The following is a 21,621-nucleotide window of genomic DNA, read 5'->3' as shown; positions in this document are numbered from 1 at the left end:
TCCCAGGATGATCTCTATGGTAGCAGGGATAGATTCAGAATTGTCTGTAGGGCTGTATCGATAATAACCAGTGACATAAATTAAAAAGCATACCTACTGATGTGGGGCATATAGTAGTGATATTACATGACAATGATGCATTTTTTTTATGTTGAGTAAATGTAGGTGATGGATAGTTAATTAAGAGATTGCAAGAAAAAACAGAGGAATTGCAGAAAGGTCACCATGGCAACTAACAAAAGGATTCTTTAAGGATGAAACTCCCAGACCCTGACCAGGTCACTTCATGATGATCAAGCAAAGAGAGTGTGATACTTTGAGCCAATGATACACACTCCATCGTGTTGGTCAAGAAGTGATACCTGAACATCTCTACATTTTTATACCAATTTTGGTGAATGCCAATGTCATGCTTGATACAATTAGGAACAGAGAATGTGAATTATATCCCTAATTGTACAAAGTGTGGCTTTTTTTTTTAAAGTGAAAAACCAATTAGCTATGTCAGATATATACCTTCAGCAGACAACACATATTTTCACAGACATCTTACCACCCATTCTCCAGAATCTCATATTGAAATTTTGCACCATTCCCCTTACCACTGAAACAGAGCTCCCGAAGTTTTGTGAGGCTGATCTTTGGTTCATTTAAAGCAATCCTGAATTCTTCAATCCTATTGAAAGAAAACCAGTCCATAAGAAAAGGGCCATTCAAAAAGAACAGCACTACTTGCACAATGATTCATTTGAATCATTAACATCTGGGTGATCAGATGCATTTTCCACCAGTGGTCTAAATGTTAATTTTGTTCCATATGAAAAGTAACGAATGAATACCAAACTTGTACTCAAAAATTATTCACAATACACAAATATATTCATCCATCATCAATGTTCTTCAAGACATATTGGCAGTTCAATTGTAAAATATTTCACAGGTACATTTTTGAGCCATTCTTTCACTATAATTTCTTCAAGCCCTACACGGCATTGAGATCTTAGGTTAATATCTCGCTCATCCTCATCTTTTATCAGTTCTTCGTTTACAGCTTGGTCCCAAACTCTATTTTTTTCCTGAAACTCTTCCATCCTTTTGCCTGTCTACAAAGCCTCTCAAAACTTTCGGCCAAACTTTTAGTCAGCACTAATGTCTCCCCATGAGCAGGTGTCAACATTTGTCTAATGTACACTTATATGAAGCTTCTTGATATCCCTTGTTATGTTGCACAGACTGCCCAAATGCATTTATTTCCTACCATCATTTCTTTTCAATGTTCAAAGTAAATTTTATTATAAAAGTACCTATATGTCACCACATACAACCCTGAAATTCATTTTCCTGTGGGCATACTCAGCAAATCTATAGAATAGTAACTATAGCAGGATCAATGAAATTTAACAGCATAGTTACAGTAAAATTTTTCTCAGGTAAGAGTCCCTATGACAAGTAACCATACCTTAAATGAGATTTAATCCATTCATAAATAATATATAATAATACTTAACAAAAAAAGTCAGTCCTGATTGTTGAAATTGTGGACTTGCAGAAAAATGACAGGTCAAATGAAAAATTAAAACCAAGATTGAAAGCTTTCTGGTGGAGAAAGATTGATTGATCCCAAAGAAAATTACAATGTTAGAGTAGTATTACTAGTGCACAAATATAAATATTATAAGAGAAGTAGAAAGAATAAAAAATAAATTACCACAAACAGTCTAACAGGAGGGGCTTCATCACCTCCCTGGCTATAGGTTGACTCATTAGCACTTTTAGTAATAGACTAAGATAACTGTGCTGCTCCTCTGTCCACACAAGGAGGCATCCAGAGGGTGAGAAGCGTCATTCAGAATTGCCAGGATTTTCCGTAGGGTCCTTTGTTCTACCACAGCCTCCAGTGTGTCCAGTTTGACTCCTACAACAGAGCCAGCCTTTCTAATCAGTTTATTGAGCCAGTTGGCATCACCCGTGTTGATGCCATTGCCCCAGAATTCTACTGCATAAAAGATTATACTGATGACAACCGACTGGTAAAGCATGCGAACGAGAGGTCTGCATACTCCAAAGGACCTCAGTCTCCTCAGGAAGTAGAGGCAACTCTGGTCCTTCTTGTACACAGCCTCTGTGTTGGTGCTCCACTCAGGTGCACCCCTATGTACTTGTAGGTCCTCACCACATCCACACCATCAATAGCAACAGGGAGCAATGCAGGCTTAGTCTTCCTAAAGTCCACTACCATCTCCTTTAACTTACTGATGTTGAGCTGCAGAGCTAAAATTAATGTTTTATTTAAAGGTGGTAGATAAGAATTTTTATAGAATCCTGACAAACCTAAACTGACTCCTAATTAAGAGATAAAACTGCAAGATTGAATAAACTGACTTCATAAATCTAATGGCTACCTGGAATTTAATTAAAAGATAATTACTGTACAGTAATCCACTACGTAATAGTTTGGAAATCTTAGTGATTCAGCATCTGGCTCAGTTTCCTGTGCTCTCTTTAAATTTGCCAGATTCACAAGAAACATTATACCATTGTCTAATAATTATTCTGCTGTATAACATCTATAAAAAGTTACATTTTAAGTGTACTGGAGTATTAATTAGAGGTTCATGCAACAGCCCAGAAAATAACCCAGTCCTGGATTACTAAAGTACTGAGTGTGCCGGATTATTGGACTGAGTTAAAATTATCTAAACCAGTTTATCAATCATATTACCCAACAATGACAATCATAAGATATCCCAGTGGAGACAAAATGTAAATACACCAGCCTTCACAGCTCTATTCGTCCCATGTAGAATAAAGGAATGGACATTCAAGTAACATGAGGAATGGACATTCAAGTAACATGAGGAATGGACATTCAAGTAACATCTATAATCTGGTTTTAAAATTCGTGCTTCATGGCAGTATCATCAGATAGGATTTCAAAAGCTACCCAAGGAGATATTAGAGAGCAGAGGTAGGGTCATAAAGAATGCCTTAAAAGGTAAGAAGTAGAAGCACACAGCAGCCTGTAAGAGAATTCTAGACCTTGGGCTAGAAAACTGAAACACAAGCTGGCAGCCAATAGAGGTGTGCAGAAAGGGTAGAATTAGAGGAAAACAAGATTCGCTAAAAGACTGGAGGTGGAAGAGATCAGCACAGAACACATTTATGGCTTGAGCAGATTATTTTTGTTTGTTGAAAATAATTCAACTGAATTATTACATAGAGAATGACACTAGAAATCTAAAACAGAAAGAGAAAATGCTAGGGACAGGTCTTTGACCTGAAATATTCATCTCTTTTCACAGATGCTGCCTTAATTGCATTTTAAAATTAAAAAACAGAAATGCTGGAAACACACAAGTTTACATTTTATTGGGAAAAATGAACATCTGCACTTCCTTCAACACAAATATTTAATTCTGGAGAGTTGTATAAGGATTTTACTGATACACAAAATATCAAAAGTAGTGAGGTACGTTAGTAAAAACACAAATTATTTCTAGAATTGAGAATAATAAGATTAATTATTAATAATATTAAAATAATAAAATTATTAATGTTAAAATGTGAAGATACCTTGGTAACTAAAATCATATAGAACACTAAGTCCATAATACAAATGGTATTTTCACTGAGTAGCACTTAAGTATTTAAAGAATAGCTAGATAAACACAAATTTGAGAAAGAAATTTACGAGTAGCAGGTGGGAGATGGCCTGCACGGAACATAAGCACAAGCATAGAACAATAGAGCTGTGTGCAATTCTGTCTTTTACTATATCTGTTCTTTCGAAATTCAGTCAACTAAGAACCCTGGATTTCACATTTTACAAATGTCCAACCACTATGTTGAAAATTTTGATCGGCTGCAAACAAAGAACAGCATACGAATCCGTGAGCTGGAAATCTGAAAATAGATTTGGTCAGCACTTGTAGCAAGATAAGCGTTTTAAGTCATTTGGGGAACAGAAGGCTATAATGTTCAAGTTTCACAAGACACTATAAATTTAAAGATGAAAAATATGACACATCTAGGGGGTGCTTCCCTATGGATTTTAACATACTGAAGTGAAGGTATAGGCAAGATTGAGTTAAACAATTAAAGACTGAGTTAAACTGCTGACCACGGACTCCGCTGGAGCATAACTGCTGGCCTATAGATCATCCAGTTCCTCCAAGTGCTCTGAGTTTGTCTCGTCGCCCTACCCCTGGAGGAACCTCAGCAGTTCATGGGAGTCTTTCAGGAGTGCTCGCAGCCAGCAACGAAGCCCTGTACGTGTTCAACCAAAGATCCTTCATTCACAGACCTACTTCCATTATCAGCTCCTCACCTGTTCTTGTACAGAGTCGACATGTTGACTTCCTAATTCCCAACTGGCAACTCTACCGGAAACCTGTCCCGTTAATATTAAAGTCCGGCAAGAGTAATACTGACGAAATTGATCAATTCTCTCCACCGAGGGATAGTCGATTTTGTAAATTCGGCATTTATAAGGATTTACTCAGAGTGGAAATACCTCTAATGTAGAGATATCTCTGAGGCTAAATTAGCAATGTTTTGGTCGACTCACATTCATTTCACTCATACACACACAAAAAGAAATAACAGAATCAGATGCAACATGAGATAGCTGAAGCTGTTGTTACATTAGCGGCGTAGCCTTTAAGTTGTGGCTTTGCTCTGCGTTTCCCCACTGAGGAGGACGGACCGACTTCACACCGGACGTAGTTCGCGGCTGACAGGCTGACCCGGAAGTGGAGCTGGAGTTTGCTGAAAGCCGTGGAGCGAGTTCTACATGAAAAGAAGGTTATTTTTCACAAACAAAAATCGGCGGAGGAGCAGGGGGAGGTGGAGGTGGAGGTGAGTGTTGTTGTGACCCGCCTGGGGATGGGAGATAGGAGGTGGTGAAAACCGAGACCCGGGTAACCTGACAACCGAGGTGGCAGAGGATCGTGAACGGAGCGGGGCCTGGGAGTGAAGTGGGAGCCTGTCAGCCGCCGTGGGTGCCGGAGTGAGGGGCATAAAGTGCGAGGGGTTGGGGCTGCGACGGGAGAGTGAGATGTTTGATCTGCTGTGCAAGGAGTGGAGGGCGACAGAAAGGGAATCGGGTGTTTGAGGGAGTCGCGGCGGAAAAAGAGAGGTGTTGGATGGGGGATCGGGGAGACGAGGAAGGGAGAGTGTCCGATGGTGAGTCTGAGGGAGTTCGAGAAGAGGACAGACTGAAGGGAGAGAGTTGGGACTGAGAGGAGGGTCTTCTCGGGTGAGTCGGGGTAGGAGGAGGTTCTTAGTTTGGGCAGGAGAAGGGTCTGGGGGCTGAGTTAGAGCAGGGGAAGATGTGGGCGTGTATCGGGGCAGGGGGAGGGATTTGGGAAGTGAGTTGCGGAGGAGTGAGGACCTCAGGGGAGAATCTGAAGGGGGAATCGGGGCAGGGGAGGGTCTGGGGGTTGAATCAGGACGGAGGTGTGTAAGAGTGGGGGGAGTCGGGGCAGGGGGATCGTCTGGAGAGGAGTCAGTAAGGGTTCGAGGAGGGAGGGAAAGTTAGAGGTGGTCTGATGGGGAGGTGTTGGAGAAGAGAAGGTACAGGTATTTAGCTTACGTCGTAAGGGGAGTGAAATAATTGGTAGGTTGCTGTGGTAGTAATGAAATCTTGGGTCATGACTGAGAGGGGGATATGTTGGTTTTTTGTGTATGGGGTCCAAAAATTGTTGGGGAGTAATTTTGTGATTGTGTAGGTTGAACCTTTGAGTCAATGAATAATGGAGGCCTAGTTAGAGAAGAGAGAGAGGTAATGTGGGAAATCTAAGCCATCAATAGCTAACTTACAACCAATCTACTCCCACCTAGATTTTCCTGCAGCGAAAAGCCATTCAAACAAGGAATTAGCTATGCAAAAAAAATTGCTTGGATCTTTGACAGTGATTGGTAGGTACAGAATCATTGCTGAAATTTGATTAACTACGAGACCCTCTTTCGTCACAGTCAATTGCACATGACCCCAGTCCAATATAATCTTTGGTTGGTATGGAGACACAAGAAACTGCAGATGCTGTAAACTGGAACAAAAAAAAATCGCTAAAGGAACTCAGTGGGTTAAGTAGCATCTGCAGGCCAAAGAGATAGTTGATGTCTTGGGTCAAGCCAAAACATCAACTGTTCCTTTCCATCTACCGATGCTGCTTGATCCACTGAAATCCTCTGATATATTGTGTTTTTGCTTTGATTGGGTATGATGCCTTGCTCCACAGTTGACAGGATACAGACCCCTGTCTCTCATTGGTTGGGTGAAGGGCTTGTCCATGATTAGCTGAGTGAAAAGCTATGTGCATAATTAACTGGAGCCTGAATGCTGTGTCTTGATTGGTTGAATGCAGAGCCCTGTCCTGTGGGTAGGTGCATGCAATTGCTTGAGTACCGAGCAATATTCAGCAATTGTCATTTTTTGTTCAGAGAGTTTACCCTTTAAGGAGGAAGTTGTGAATTCAATGGGGCAATTAAGGCTGGCACTGTAAACACACCGTCAAGAATGCTACATTATTGGAAATGTGCTTTTCTGGTGAAGCTTTATACTGCCCTACCAGGCAAATGTATAAGATTTGAAGAATAGATAAATTCAGAACCGGAACTGGGCAATACTTATTCCAATTTAGACATCTCAAAAAAAAAATCAAATTATTTATTTCATTGGTGATCTGGGAGTTCTGATTGGCTGTTTTGGTTCCTACAATAGTGGTTTAATGAATCTTGATGATAGGCAACATAGAAATAGGAACAGGTGCAGATCACACAGCCCATCGTGCCTATTACAGTCATGGCATTTCTTTTACCTTAGCACCATTTTCTGTGTTGTGTTCTTTGATTCCTTTAATCTGTCTTGAATATACTGAGAAACCATGGTAGTCTTGGGCAGAGAATTCCAAAGGTTCACTGCTCTCTGAGTAAAGGAGTTTCTTCTTAACTTTTCAGCACAAGAGATTCTGCAGATGCTGGAAAGCCAGAGCAACACACACAAAATTCCAGAAAAGCTCAGAAGGTTAGGCAGCATCAATGGAAAGGGAAAAAACAGTCAACATTTCAGACCAAGTGCCTTCATCAGCACTTATGATGAAGGGTCCCAGCCCTAAATGTCAACTGTTTATTCCTCTGCATAGATGTTGCCAGACCTGCTGAATTCCTCCAGCATTTTGTGTACATGCGTGTGTGTTCTTAACTCAGCCCTGAATGGCCATATCTTGAGGTTGTGATCCCTAGTTTCTGTTATGTACCCCACTGATCTCTGAAAATGTTTGTACAAGTGTTCTCCAGCTTATGTAAGGATTCTATTTCTGTGAACTGTTCATAACCCTGACAGATGGCAGTGGGAAATCTGATGGGATTTGAGTTCCCAAGTGGCAGAAAATGCCTGCAGCTTCGTAGCAACTGGCAAATCCATCCCAACAATCTCCCAAATGCTCATAAACATGTGAAGGCTGCACATAAGTCAGGTGTTCATAACCTTGTGTGTGGGGGGGAGGGGTTCCTGTATGTTTCAGTAAGATTGCCTCTTGTTTTTATAAACTTGGGAGTAAAAGACCCTGTGTAATATTTTCTTGTACAACAAAGGAATCAATCTGATTATTTCCTCTATAGTAAATAAATCCCTTCTCAGGTAGGAAGACCAGAAATGTATTCTGGAGACAGCCAAACCAGACGTTTGAAGCAAGACGTCTCGACCTGTGTAGTCAAATCTTGCAATAAAGGCCAACAAACCACTTGGTTTCCAAACTATTTAAGTGCTTAACAATTCATAGAATGACCAGGAAAGAAATGGTACAACCTTTTCCCATATACATTTTCAAATGGGGTTGTAACATTTTTCTGTCATTCATTCTTTGGGGTTCTCTTCTGGTTTTTTTGTGGATATCTGTGATGAGTAAGAATTTCAAGTTGTATACCATATACATTCTCTGATACTGAAAAGCTGTTGCCATGATTGTTTATTCCTTTTCCCCTTATGTATTCATTCAGCTTTCCATTAAATACTAATATGTATTTTGGTTTATAAATCTCATCACCCGATCTGATTATGCTGTTATCTGAAATTTGCATCTCTAGTTTCTGGGCTACATACCTGTTAATGGAGAAAGTTGTTTTTTATTTACCTGCCCAAGCCCATCATAACTTTGAACAGTTCTGCTAGATCGTGCCTTATCTTCTCTGATATATAAGGAGTGCAGTTGCAGCGAGGCTAGCAGTATCTCTCGAAAGTACAGGTTGCCTGTCGTGTTGTTGGACAATACACAGCACGTGTAGCCTAACAACATGTAACTTCAGTTTATTCACTTTGTTTATAGTTTAATGAATTGTTTGAAGCTATTCCAATTGTAAATGAAAGAATGTCAATCCAGTTAAAAAAAAGCATAGCTTAAGACAGTAAAATGTTGCAACACAATTCACTCATAAATTTCCAAGTTTAAAAATAATTATCTGGACACAGCATAGACCAGCCCAAGGAAAGGAAAGCTTGAAGACAGTTAATTGGTATGCTCTTACATAAATCATAGGCTAAATTACCTCCTCCTGTGATGAAAGATACTTATGTATATAATTTCATTTGATATACTGCAAATAGTAAAAAATATGACATCCTTGTAATTGAGACTGGTTTGCATTACGCTTTCATCTTCCACAGCTCTCTCCCGATGTCTGTGTAGCCGCAGGCACCGTCGCACCACTCACTGGCTGTGAAAGAGGTGGAGGGTGCTCCAGACATGGCATCGTACAGCCCCGACTCGCTGATGACTCTGTGCACCAAGTATTGCTTGTGGAACCTGGAAGGAACACTGTGCTACATGCAAGACAATGAGACGCTGCGACTGCACCCTGATATCTTTCTTCCCAGTGAGATCTGTAACCGTCTTGTCAATATGTGAGTTTCAAGTACAGAATTGGAAGGAGGTGAAGGGTGACTGAGAGATGATGTCATTCAGGATGGTGATGTCAGGAAATACTTCTTAATCTGTAGGATAGAGAAAATCTGGGATGCTATTGCTGTATATAGGACTTTGCCCTGTCCACATTAGCTATTAGATGTCTTATATTAGAATGCAGTAATATTTTAAAAGTTCTTTAAAGTGTAAAGTATTTTGAGGCTTTATAAGGGATTCATCAAATCACATTTGAAATATGTTAGGCCTGTATGTAAGGAAAGCTGCGCTGGCCTTGGAGAAGGTCTGGGGAAGCTCCCCAAGAATGATGCCTGGAATGAAAGGCTTAACTTTTGAAAAACTTCTGATGGCTTTGATCTTGTGCTGAATTGAGTTCAGAAAGATGAAACATTGAAACTCATTAAAACCTCCTTTGAGCTAATTTGTGGGAGCCAAGTAATTGGTTGTACTTAAGGTGAATATTAATACTGTCTTAATTGGTAAGGAAGTAAAGGTAGGTAAATGAGTTTGAGAGAAGAAAATCTGCCATGGTTGAATGACAGAACAGATTTGATAGGCTGAATGGTGTTGATGCTCTTGTGTCTTGTGGTCTTGTGATATCCAAGATAATGAAAGGTCATTAAAAAATGAAAGTTTTATTTAGCTCTCCTGTAAATTGTTATGACTACCAGAATCTTGATAACTCCAAAACCAAAATTTATTTTTTGTTGGACAAGGACTTTATGTGGGTAAGAAACAATAAAAGTTGGCTGAAGTTAAGGTGCTGATTGGCCAAGACAGATTGAAGAGCAGAACAAGATTAAGATCTTCAGGTTTCTGTGGCTTACAGAAACGGGAAATGATTCAAAAGGAAGTGACCAAAATGGTAAGATCCAATCAGCCCATCTAACACAAAGCAGAGAGAAGCCAACCCTACAAGCCTTTCTACCATGCATGATATTTATCTCAACTGAATTTTCACTTCTTTGCTCCAGGATATATGACATATCCACCCATAGCAATCTACTGGCCTCAATGGTAAAAGCTTTAATTGACCTCCAGCACTTCCAGCCTCTTTAATTGCAGAGAATTCGAGATTTCAAAAACTGTGTGGCAAGAGTTCTGATGTGTTTTGCTTCTAACATACCTCACTAATATACTTAATAAAATGGGAGAAATTCTTCCACAAGGAAATGATAAAAATAGGAATCTCACCACTACGTGGAGCAGTTGAGGGAAAATTCACAGATAGATTTAAGAGGAAACTGGGTAAAACTATCTCTGCAAAGTTAAAGTATGAAATTCTGATGCATAAATTTGAGTTTAGATTATTGAGGGCTGGTTTGACTGAGATGCTAAAAGACTGTGGTTGGATGGAAATGGAGGAAAGATGTAGCATTTTTTAATGAAGGATGGTGGAATCCCAAGAATATTTTATTCTCATATTCTCCTAAACCCTCAAACACTTTTTTCCCCCCAATTCTGAGGTTAAGTTAGTTTCAAAAAGCTCATACCATCTCTTGTGCTTTCTCTAGGTATATGGACCTCGTGAATACAGACAACAGCTTCCCCGTGAACTTCAGTTTCTTTAGTTTGTTCTCAGACCATCGGAGTACTCGACTGACTCACGTACACTTGAGGGGGATTCATGACGATGTCATTCAGGATGAGGACTTGTTGGCATTTTCTAAACAAGTATGAGTGACGTTATATATTTTTGTCACTCACCCAGTCTCTCTCTAATCCTCCCCTCTTCCAGAAATGTGGCACATTTTAATCTGACATTGTGGTATTTGTTTCTTGAACACACACACAAGCTCTTTCAGATGAACGTGAAAAGAAAATATTTAGCCTAAGTATTTCAAAATGGACAATCTGTAATTGCCTTGTTTCAACAATCATTCATTCAGATGGTTCTGACTTCACATCAGGGGCTTAACTTCACAGTACCTGGTCTCCCTCAGAGACAGCTGACAAGCTCTTGTTTGAGAAAAGGAATTTATAACTAGTCCTAATTCTATCCACATAGCTAAGTCAGGCTCAGCAATGGAAGTTGTGCTGAATTCTTCCTTCCCCAATCAGAGTGATCAAGACCAGTTTGGTATTCCCAATGCACCTACATTGAAATCAATTTAGACTGAAGATCAAACCTGGAATATTCCTATTATTATAATACGTGTAAAACACAGAGTTTACAGAGAATGGTGTGAAAAACAAAAAAAAATCCAGTGAGCAGCGGTTCTGTGGGCGGAAACTTGTTAATGCAGGAGGTCAGAGGAGAAAGGCCAGACCGGTTCAAGCTGACAGGAAGGCAATGGTAACTCAAGTAACCACACATTACAACAGTGGTGTGCAGAAGACCATCTCTGAATGTGTAACTTGTTGAACCTTGAAGTAGGTGGGTTACAGTAGCGGAGACCACAAGCAAAAACTCAGTGGCCACTTTATTAGATGCAGGAAGTACCTACTGAATTGCATATCAGTGTGTGGGAATGATTGAAGATAAGAATAACATGCTAAGGAAGACTATAATTCAAATACAATTCCTAACTTGTGTGACTAGCTCCATGTTTTATTGGGAATGGAAAAACAAAGATAATGGGTTACAACGTTTTGATCCAAATTCTGTTGTTAAATGAAAAGTGTGTGCTGCTCACCTTGGTGACATTATCACATGTTGTTTCACCAATGTTTGGATGAATCATGACTGGAAGTGTCCAATTTTCCAAAGCATGGTATTTTGCCAGGAATACCACAAGAACTTTGGAATGTGACCAAATGTGATTTACTTATCATTAAAAAAGGTTTTGTTTTCTAGTTCAATTTCTGGACTATGGTAGGCTAAGGAATTGTGAGTGGAAAAGTAATTAAGGCTGGAGTTTGAATTTGAATGGCATTTGTAGTAGATGCAGCACAGTGCCTGCAATCCACCTTTCGCTTACATATGCATTCCTTACATATACATCGCTTCCTCTTAGATTCATCAGCTCTCTGCTTTACCTTGGTGTGCAGCAATTAGTTCACCATTTTCACCACTCATGAGATGATCTTTCTAAATTCTTAAAGTGACTTTCTTATATTAACAACCTCTTCTCCTGGAGAAGCCAATATGTGGAAAGAGTTACTTCACAATTTCAAAGACCTCGATCAGGAAGATGCTTTATTCCAGGGGAGAAAAAACAAGTTTCTATATTTTCTGGTATTTACAACCCCCTTCATTCTGGCCATATCCTTGTAAATCTTTACTACATTTTCTTTACTGCTGCTGTTATCATTTTGAATAGAACTAATATTTTGAATAGGTCTAAAACAGATGTAACCTCAGTGGCTCTCCACATTGCCTTGGATCACCTGGACAATACAAACACCTGCGTCAGGATGCTGTTTATTGACCATAGCTCAGCGTTCAACGCCATCATTCCTACACTGCTGATCGAAGAGCTGCAGAACCTGGGCCTCCTTACCACTCTCTGCAACTGGATCTTCTATTTCCTAACTGGAAGACTACATTTTGTGCAGATTGGAAGTAACATGTCCACCTCGCTGACAGTCGACACTGGCGCACCACAGGGATGTATGCTTCGCTTCTGTTCTGCACTCTCTATGTCCATGACTGTGTGGCTAGGCATAGCTCAAATGCCATCTATAAGCTTTCTGATGATACAACCATTGTTGGCAGAATCTCAGATGCAGAGAGGGTGTACAGAAGCAAGATAAACCAGCGTGTTGAGTGCTGTGGTAGCAACAACTTTGCACTCAACTGTATTTAGACCAAGAATCTGATTGTGAACTTCAGGAAGGGTAAAGACAGAGGAACATAAACCAATCCTCATAGAAGGATCAGAAGAAGAGAGACAGCAGTTTCAGGTTCCTAGGTTTCAAGATCGCTGAAGATCTAATCTGGTCACAACATACTGATGCAGCTATAAAGAAGGCAAGATAGCAGCTATATTTCATTAGGATTTTGAGGAGATTTAGATTGTCACGTAAAGCACTCCAACTTTTACAGATGTACAGTGGAGAGCATTCTGACTGGCTGCATCACTGTATGGTATGTGTGGAGGTGGGGGGCTGAGGTACTGCACAGGATCAAAGTAAGTTGCAGAGAGCTGTAAAAGTAGTCAGCTCCATCATGGGTACCAGCCTCTGTAGTTTCCAAGACATCTTCAAGGAGCAATACCTCAGGAAGATGGCGTCCATCATTAAGGCCCCCACCGTCCAGGATATGCCCTCATTTCACTGTTACCATCAGGAAGGAGATACAGAAGCCTGAAAGCACTCACTCAGCGATTCAGGAACAGCTTCTTCCCCTCCACCATCTGATTTCTAAATGGACATTGAACCTGTGAATACTACCTCACTAGTTTTTTTAAAATTTCTTTTTGTGCACTACATATTTTAACTATTTGATATAACTGAAGTCTGTTGCAGACTTCAGAATGCTACTTGCTTGTGTTTTTTTTTCTCTGGACGTTGGGTGTGTTTGACAGTTTTTTTATGGGTTCTTTTTGTGGGCATTATGTGTTTTTTGTCACTGCACATTGGGTGTTTGACAGTATGGGTTTGTTTTTCAGTTCCTTTGTTTCATGACATGGAGATGAATCTCAGGGTTGTGTATTAATAGTACTGTGATCTACATTTATGTATTTACTGTAATTCAGTTTGTTTCTATATCATGCATTGTACTGCTTCCACAAAGTTAACAAATTTCACAATGTATGTTGGTGATATTAATTCTGATTTTATTTTTGAAAAAGGTTGAGATAAGAAGGTAGGACCTTGTCAAAAATTTCAAAACATAACTCTTTTGCTGTATATAAAATCACATGTAAATTATGAAACATTCTGAAAAACCTGAGAGACAACTGAATCGATAAACTGGAAAATGGTAGTAATTGAACTATTCATCAATTCCGGGGCTCTTTTTCTTTTTTAATGATATTCAGTCTAGGCATGGGTGTCACTACCAAGGCCACTAATTATTGCTTTTATCTTTTTTGTCCTGAAATGTGCTGTGTGCCTGGGGTGCTGATGCAATACCGTTTTCATTGCACCAGTGCAAACATGTACTTGTGCATATGACAATAAACTCTACTCTAACTTGTAAGTGTTTTGCAGGGTCCAAGTCCAGTTCAAAGTCAATTGTGTTGATATGGGTGTAGAACCACACACAGGTCTAGAATAGATAAGGACAAATAGTATCCTTCTGTCAGTGAAATTACAACTAATCCAGACTCACTTTTTCTGATACCAGATATTTATCTGAGGACTTTATTTTAAATTCTCAAACTATTGCAGTTAAACTCCCTGGATTAATAGCTAAAGTTTAAAGATCACCCTTTCAGGCTTCTAGACTGTATGTTTCTTCATAACCTTTCCAATCACATAACCACTGCATTATTAGTTTGCTAATTAATGATTGTAAAGCTACAGTTGACGATGTTATATTTGGTATTTGTTGACTTGTTTTCCAATGACATGACATCTGCCTTTCCTCTGTCCTTCAGGATCTCATTGAGCTTCGTTTGGTAAACTGCGACAGACTCTCAGCCAAAAGCTTACAGACTCTTAATAACTTCCGCAGCACGCTGGTGTCACTCAGTCTGTTTGGGTGCAATAACATTTTTTATGAAGAGGAGAATCCTGGCGGCTGCGAGGGGGACAACAGCCTGGTGAACTCCTCACGGCAGGATCTTGTTAAGGACTTCACCTTTACTGGCTTCCACCGGCTGTGTTTTCTCAACCTGGGATATCTAACTGAGGGAGTGAACGTAGACCGACTCCTGCGGCCACTGACCAGTCTGACCTCACTTGACCTCTCTGGAGTTCAGCTGAATGACATCCAGTTCCTGCTACAGTGGCAGAAGCGGCTTGGGTCATTAGTGCTGTACGATGTGGACCTCTCTGAGGAGCACATCTGGGTCCTCCTGCAGCTCACTAACCTCAGGTAGGAGATATTTTTTCTTGATCTTGGTCACATGATGGCCTAGAAATTCAGACCTTAATTGTTATTCTCCCTAGCCTCAGTAATAATGAAATATAACTAAATAGTCCCTTTAATATAGTTCGGCATTCCCAGCATCTCACATGACCGATAGTGGACAGTGTTTGATACCAGGTCAGATGAGGTACATAAAACTCATTTAGTCCAGAATGCTCAGAACTCTGGCAGTGCCTTTTGTTATTTCTCCAACTCTTTCAGTTCACTTTTTTAAAGATGAAAGTAATAAATTGTCCAGTAGTAAATTAATTCAAAGAAAACCTGGGAAACAAAGATCAGGTAAATTTCAAAAGAATGCAGGAAATAGAACCAGGTGAGATGGAAGGGAACTGTTGTGTGAAGGGTAGTGGACGCTGGAGCCCGGTGTGAGCCAGATACTAATTCGTTAGGAATTGAAAATGGTCAGATAGTTTTACTGTCACAGAAAATTTGACCCAAAATTTGATCAAGTGTAGGCCTTCAAGGAAGGTGATATGTCTGGAGATTTTAGAGATAAAGTGGAATGAGACTTTGAAGGGATTTTAAAACAAAGAAGAAAACTTAAAACCTGAGACCTTACCAGACTAGAAGTCGATGTAAGGGACGGTAGTAGCAGAATTCCCCAGATGCCCTGCAGTGACCTGCTAAAAGTTTCAGGTAGTGTGCTTGTCACTATATAGAAAGAAGTTTTAAAGAACCTCTCTTTATATTGCTACTGAGATTGATCATGTATTGTTGCAGCACCTAATATAACACCGCCTTCACTTTTAACAAAGTACTTTTCCATAGGCTCCTGTCATTCCCCAACATAAGTAATGGTTTCAATCTTATTACTGATCTAAACTTGCTTCCAGGCATATAAGGGCATGCATTCTTTCCTAACTGTTCTCAAACTTGTTAGGCAACACATTATTTATTGGTTTATTTATTTGTTGAGATACAGTGTGGAATAGGCCCTTTTGGCCCTTCGAGCCACGTCACTCCGCAATCCTCCAATATATCCCTAGCCTAATCACGGGACAATTTACAATGACCAATTAACCTACCTACTGGTACGTCTTTCGATTGTGGGAGGAAACCGGAAGAAACTGATTAGGTCATGGGGAGAACATACAAACTTCTTACAGGCAGCGGTGGGAATCAATTATTTCATTCTTCTTTACACTTGTATACCGGAAATGACATTAAACAATCTAGAATAATTTAGGATAAAAAGAAAGATTTGCATTTTAACTTTCTCCTTTCACAATTTCAGGATGTCCTTTAAGTAATTTCTGAGTTCTCTGTATTTACATATTATGGAATAAAGCGGTCCGTTTACACACAGTAAACATTCACAAGCAGCTAAATGTAGAATATATAGGAGGGAGATTGAAAGTCTGGCTGAGTGAAGCCACAACAACAACTCAAAGTCCGCAAGAAGTTGATTATCGACTACAAAGGGAAGAAGCTGGAATCATTCCTCATTAAGGGGACGGAGGTAGAGGGAGTCAGTAGCTAAAAATTCCTTGACGTTAATTTCTCAGAGGATCTGTCCTGAGACCAGCGCATAAGTGTCATCACTAAGAAGGCACAGCAGCTCATCTACTTTCTTCGAAGCTTGCAGAGATTCAGCATGTCACCAAAAGCTTTGACGAGCTTCCATGGTTGCACAGTGGAGAGTATCCTAACTGGCAATGTCATGGTCTGGTATGGGAAACACCAATGCCCAGGAACAGAAACAGAAAGTGGTGGACACAGCCCAGTCCATCACAGGCAAAGCCTCCCTCCCACCGCTGAGTACATTTACATGGAGTGCTGCCACAAGAAAGGAGCATCCATCATCAAGAATCCCCTCCATGCAGGCCATTACCCCTTCTGACTGGAAGAACTGAGCCCCGTAGGACCCACAGTAACAGTTAATACCCTATAACTATCAGGCTTCTGAATCAGTGTGGGTGACTTTATTCAGACAGTATTATTACAAACAGATAATATGTTTTCATGATGCTGGTCAAAGCATAGATATTGGCTAGAACACCAGGAAGACTCTCCTGTGTCATGGGTTCTTTTACAATTGTCATAGAAAGAAATATTTCATAGTTTATCCAAAAGACAGTGCCCAAGTACCTTAGCAATGCAAAGAAGAGTTGGCTGGATTATATCCTCATAGTGACTGAGTGGCAATTGAACCCACAACTTTCTGATATTTTTTGAGTGGGGAATCTTGACTGACACATTCAAGAGAAATTTCCAGTAACAAGGTTAATGTTGTTTAATTGCTATCCTTTACTTCTGAAAAATATGCAATTATTTTTGTTGGACAATATCACCCTCTCACATGGATTCCCAACCTGTGGTCCACAGATCCCTTGGTTAATGACAAGGGTCCATGGCATAAAAAAGGTTGGAAACCCCTGGATTAGACTGTATTATAATTAGTTGTCTTTTGCCTGTACCACTCAATGCCTTTCAATTAGAATTAATTTTTTCTAAGTTAACCATTTTTATTTAAGTAAGTAAACCTCAGAGAAATCAACAACAGTATAAAATAAACTTAAAGATGGGTTTAATAACTTTATCCTTCCTTTCAAGGTGGACTATGCTTTGCCCATTCACAAGGAGAGCATTGAGTGAGTTGTGTGTACTGTGATCCTGAATTCTGAAGGAGAGCCATTGTTAATTCTGATTTGCCCACTCTTGCCTCCATAGGTATTATTAGGGTCAGTTGGAACTTGCATCATCGGGTGTCAGCAAGCCAAGTAACAGAGCTTCTTAGTCACTCTCAACAAATTAAGCTTGGTCAGTGCAGACCAGAAATCTGACCTGGAATCTTTGTCTGTGTGTCTAATTGTATAATGCAAAGTTGGAGTGATAATGAGAGTGGAACTTGAGTTATTGTTTTCAATATTCATCCAAATGCATTAATCTCTAATATCTTGCTGCAATTTCTTCTACAGACATTTAGACATTTCTCGTGATCGAACTTCCAGTTTCTACAAATTCAAACTGACCAGGAAAGTTCTCACTGCCTTTGTGCAGAACCTTAAAAACCTCGTCTCACTAGACATCTCAGGACACTTAATGCTGGATAACTCTGCAATCTCAAGTCACGATGAAGCCTTGGGCCCTGCAAGGTGAGAGCTGAGGCTTAGCCAAATATCTTAGGTTGAACTTTCTTTTTTGAACATTGGGTTGCCACCTGGCCAAAAAAAAACTCATAAAAATGTAGTAGCTTTGCATGTTACCTCTTACAACAAACTATTTCTTTGGGAAGGTAATAATACCCAGTTCATATAGATATTAAAAAAATTATAGAGAGATTAATAATTTGGTTAACTACTTGGCACAGGACTCTACCTGAATTCCTTTGAATGACACCTATAGTACAGAGATTCCCATCACTGGGTTCAGTGCTACTTAGAGTGGCCTGGTCCTCTAGTTCAATACAATCATTTGGAAAAAGATGTTATTGTGATGTTTTATGTGCGTGCTTTAATTGTTGAGAGCAAAGTTGGAGATCCTATGTATTGGAAAAGAGCAGGTACATTCTCACAGAGTCCTAGCTTTCAAATTTTAATGACTAAAACTATTTAATTAGTTATTTGTTGCTCTGCACAATAAACTAATTTTGTGCCAATACTTGCAACATCTCTAATGTAGGAAGTCTCATGGTGCTACAGCAGAGAGCAATCATTTTGGATGAAAACCGACAGTGAGACAGATTTCCAAGCACCCCATTTTAAGAGATCATACAGAGTGAGATTGTCAATAGATCAGAGGAGAGAACTTTGGAGTTAAGGAACTAAAGTTGAAATTTCAGATGGTAATCTTAGATTTCCCTCCATTAAATGTTGAGGCAAAAAAAATACATTTAAGCTTTTGAGAAATGTGATAAATTTGGACTAATTTATCTCATTTGTTTTATGTCTTTAGTAATGAGCCACAAAAGAGTAGCATTGAACCATTCCGTGCACTAAAGAGATCCTTTCAGTTCCTGGGATTATTTGACACCACATTGTGCAATCTAACACATATTCCTGCTTATAAGGTGAGTGAGTGGCTCTTCCTCAGTGGAGTTCTTCACATGAAGATGCTCATATAAGTACAGGTAGGGGGTGTGGGTGTGTGTGGGTGTGTGTGTGTGTGTGTGTGTGTGTCTGTGTGTGTGTGTGTGTGTGTGTGTGTGTGTGTCTGTGTGTGTTTTCTTTCCTGTTCTTTCAACCTGCACAATTGACCTGCAGATTTTGTTACAGTTCTACTATTATTACTAGGTAACTGGTGAAGCAAATGAGGATCAAATTTTGAATGCTATTGAAGCTTATGCAGAATATCGACCAGAGATTGCTTCGCGTGCAATAAATCATCTCTTTGATATTGCACGTATTGACCGATGTATTAACCAGCCATTGCGTGCTCTGCAGGTAAGGTTCAAGGTCAAAAGAAAGGAAGAGTGCTATGAATTAGAAAGTGACCTTTTTAGAATAGAACAGAAACTCCCTTTTAATGGTGTGAATCCCTGCTTACATTTGGGATATATGTCAGGGGATATTATTTATTTCCCCATTTACTTATTATGATTATTATTTGTATTTTTACAGTTTGTTTTCTTTTGCACTTTTTCTCCCCTCAGTCTTTGTGTGTAATTTTTCATTAATTCGGCGGTATTTTTGTTCTACTGTGATTGCCCACAAGAAAATGAATCTCAGGATGTTATATGGTGACATCCAAGTATTTTGATAATAAGTTTACTTTGAACTTCGAACTTCTGTACTTTGATGTTCTTTGATGCTACTCGGCACTATTGTCTTCCAATTCTTACAGTTTTAATTCTGCACAGAATAAGTTGGTCTGCTCAATTTATAGATTTAATGAAAGTATAATGTTTAAAATTCAAAATTTTACAAAATTCAGAAAAAATGATAGCCTGGGTCTCTGAGTTTCTCTCACACCTCTCTCTTCCTCTCCCCCCCCCCCCCATAAAAAGTACAGAAGAATAAGATGTAGTGGACTTGATTAGGGAGCAAATGGAGATCGCTGTATTCTGGAAGGATGAGATAATAATTTTCATCTGAATTTAAAAGAGCGAGTGTTTTAACTCGGAAACTTGAGTTTGTGCAGCACTGTTTGTCTGGGATTCCCTTAGTTGCAATGCATGAGAGGGATCGGATTTTTATTTTAGGGAAGTGAAAAAGACTTGAATCGTTCCCAGCCTCCAGTCAGCATTTTGCAAACAGTAAAGTGTAGTTAGTGATATGAAACAGGTAGCACTATGGAGAATCTCTTACAGTCCTGCAAAATAGTGCTGTGGGATTACTGCCTCCATACAATGTCTCATTTTAAAGGATACCACCCCCAACAGTCCAGCACTTCCTCACTGAGGTAAAGGGGTAAACAGTAATCTATATGATACTGAGTTTAGCTCAGCAACATAGGATAGAGAGAAATCTGAGATATGCAGGTAAACCCTTACGCCAATTTAGGAAATAATGTTTAGGTAATTATTCTGTGTCTAAAGGTGATCAAGCAGGCTGTGAGGGACAGTGATAATGATGCGTGTGGAACTCTGTAAAAATGTGAAGGGGCCTTATAGAAAGACCATTAAGAGATGTACTAGCCACAACACTAATAACAAAGTAGAAGGAGGCTGTTTTGAAAATCTGTTCTCTTTGTTGCAGCTGGTGATCTCTGCATTGAAGTATCACAAATTTGACAAGAGCGTTCAGGTGACGGGCAGTGCAGTACTCTTCTACCTGACTGGCGCAGATTACCGGCAAGAGCAAAGCATCAAGCTCCGCCGCCAGGTCATTCAGGTGGTGCTGAATGGTATGGAGTCCAACCACGAGGTAACGGTATGAATGTACCCGTTCAACACATCTGCACGTCTGTAAACTCTGTGGTACCTGTGAGCTTTTTAATATATATACTAGTTATTACAGTTCCTTGCGGCATAATACGATTCACTTGGTTAGTTTCTAAGAAATAATACACAGCAAGTTGATAACTTAATTGGCACTGTTGGAGAGCCCTCCCCACCCATCATCTCTTCCCTTCTCTTTACTTTCTTGCCCTGATTCTTTAAAACCAGGCTTTTCTTTTAATGTCTCTTTCCTCCAATTCTCACCTGACATCTACTCCTTCACAATTAGCACTTTCTTGCTGTGAGTTTGTACTGTGTGTTTAATCGTGCTCCTCTGCCGAGCTCTAACTGTCGGTCCCATCCTGGCACTGCAGGTACAACGGAATTGCTGCTTGACGCTGTGTAATTTTGGTATTCCAGAGGAGCTGGAATTCCAGTACCGACGGGTGAACGAGCTGCTCCTTCGTATCCTGAATCAGACGCGGCAGGATGAATCCATTCAGCGCATTGCAGTGCACCTTTGCAACGCGCTGGTCTGCCAAGTGGACAACGACCACAAGGAAGCAGTAGGAAAAATGGGATTTGTTACGGTAAGTAGTGTGAATATGACCACCAGCAGAAGTAGCAGACTGTTGTATCATTGTCATTGTAACTTATCTATTCTGGTGAAGCATATTAGTCAGGTGGGCGGAGTGGATAGAAATAGAAGCCAATAATATGTTCTAAGTTGTGTCGATTTACATAAACCTAACATAAAAATATATTTGATTTACATAAACCTAACATAATAATAATAATGATAAATATAGATCCCGAGTGGGAAATTCTTCTGTTACAGCAGCAACATTTAAAAACACACTTAGCAGTGAACAGACTTAACTAATAATACAATACAGAATAAT

General features: G+C 39.7%; 2 protein-coding genes across 6 annotated transcripts in view; one reads left to right on the top strand and one right to left on the bottom strand.

Annotated features, from left to right (window-relative positions):
* The window catches only part of tbc1d13 (TBC1 domain family, member 13), a 37,381-nt gene extending 32,703 nt beyond the window's left edge, over positions 1 to 4,678 (bottom strand). For both annotated transcript variants that reach the window (XM_059994145.1, XM_059994146.1), the window contains exons 1-2: positions 4,328 to 4,678; positions 603 to 676 (exon numbers count right to left, since the gene is read on the bottom strand). In XM_059994145.1, the coding sequence (XP_059850128.1) occupies positions 603 to 676; positions 4,328 to 4,350 (97 nt within the window). In that variant the 5' untranslated portion in view covers positions 4,351 to 4,678. The remainder of the gene's footprint in view (positions 1 to 602; positions 677 to 4,327) is intronic.
* Positions 4,679 to 4,725: 47 nt separating this feature from the next.
* zer1 (zyg-11 related, cell cycle regulator) overlaps positions 4,726 to 21,621 on the top strand; it is a 30,359-nt gene continuing 13,463 nt past the window's right edge. Inside the window, exons 1-10 of one of the 4 annotated variants that reach the window (XM_059994144.1) lie at positions 4,728 to 4,857; positions 5,842 to 5,919; positions 8,666 to 8,902; positions 10,436 to 10,595; positions 14,408 to 14,847; positions 17,820 to 17,996; positions 18,796 to 18,910; positions 19,134 to 19,283; positions 20,538 to 20,705; positions 21,094 to 21,309. In XM_059994144.1, coding sequence (XP_059850127.1) covers positions 8,745 to 8,902; positions 10,436 to 10,595; positions 14,408 to 14,847; positions 17,820 to 17,996; positions 18,796 to 18,910; positions 19,134 to 19,283; positions 20,538 to 20,705; positions 21,094 to 21,309 — 1,584 coding nt within the window. In that variant the 5' untranslated portion in view covers positions 4,728 to 4,857; positions 5,842 to 5,919; positions 8,666 to 8,744. Of the gene's footprint in view, positions 4,858 to 5,841; positions 5,920 to 8,665; positions 8,903 to 10,435; positions 10,596 to 14,407; positions 14,848 to 17,819; positions 17,997 to 18,795; positions 18,911 to 19,133; positions 19,284 to 20,537; positions 20,712 to 21,093; positions 21,310 to 21,621 lie in introns of all 4 variants that reach the window. The other 3 variants (XM_059994141.1, XM_059994143.1, XM_059994142.1) reach the window with 3 other exon arrangements.

Source organism: Hypanus sabinus, chromosome 18 (genome assembly GCF_030144855.1).
Source record: "Hypanus sabinus isolate sHypSab1 chromosome 18, sHypSab1.hap1, whole genome shotgun sequence".
NCBI lineage: Eukaryota > Metazoa > Chordata > Chondrichthyes > Myliobatiformes > Dasyatidae > Hypanus > Hypanus sabinus.
This window is presented reverse-complemented; position numbering and strand designations above follow the sequence as displayed.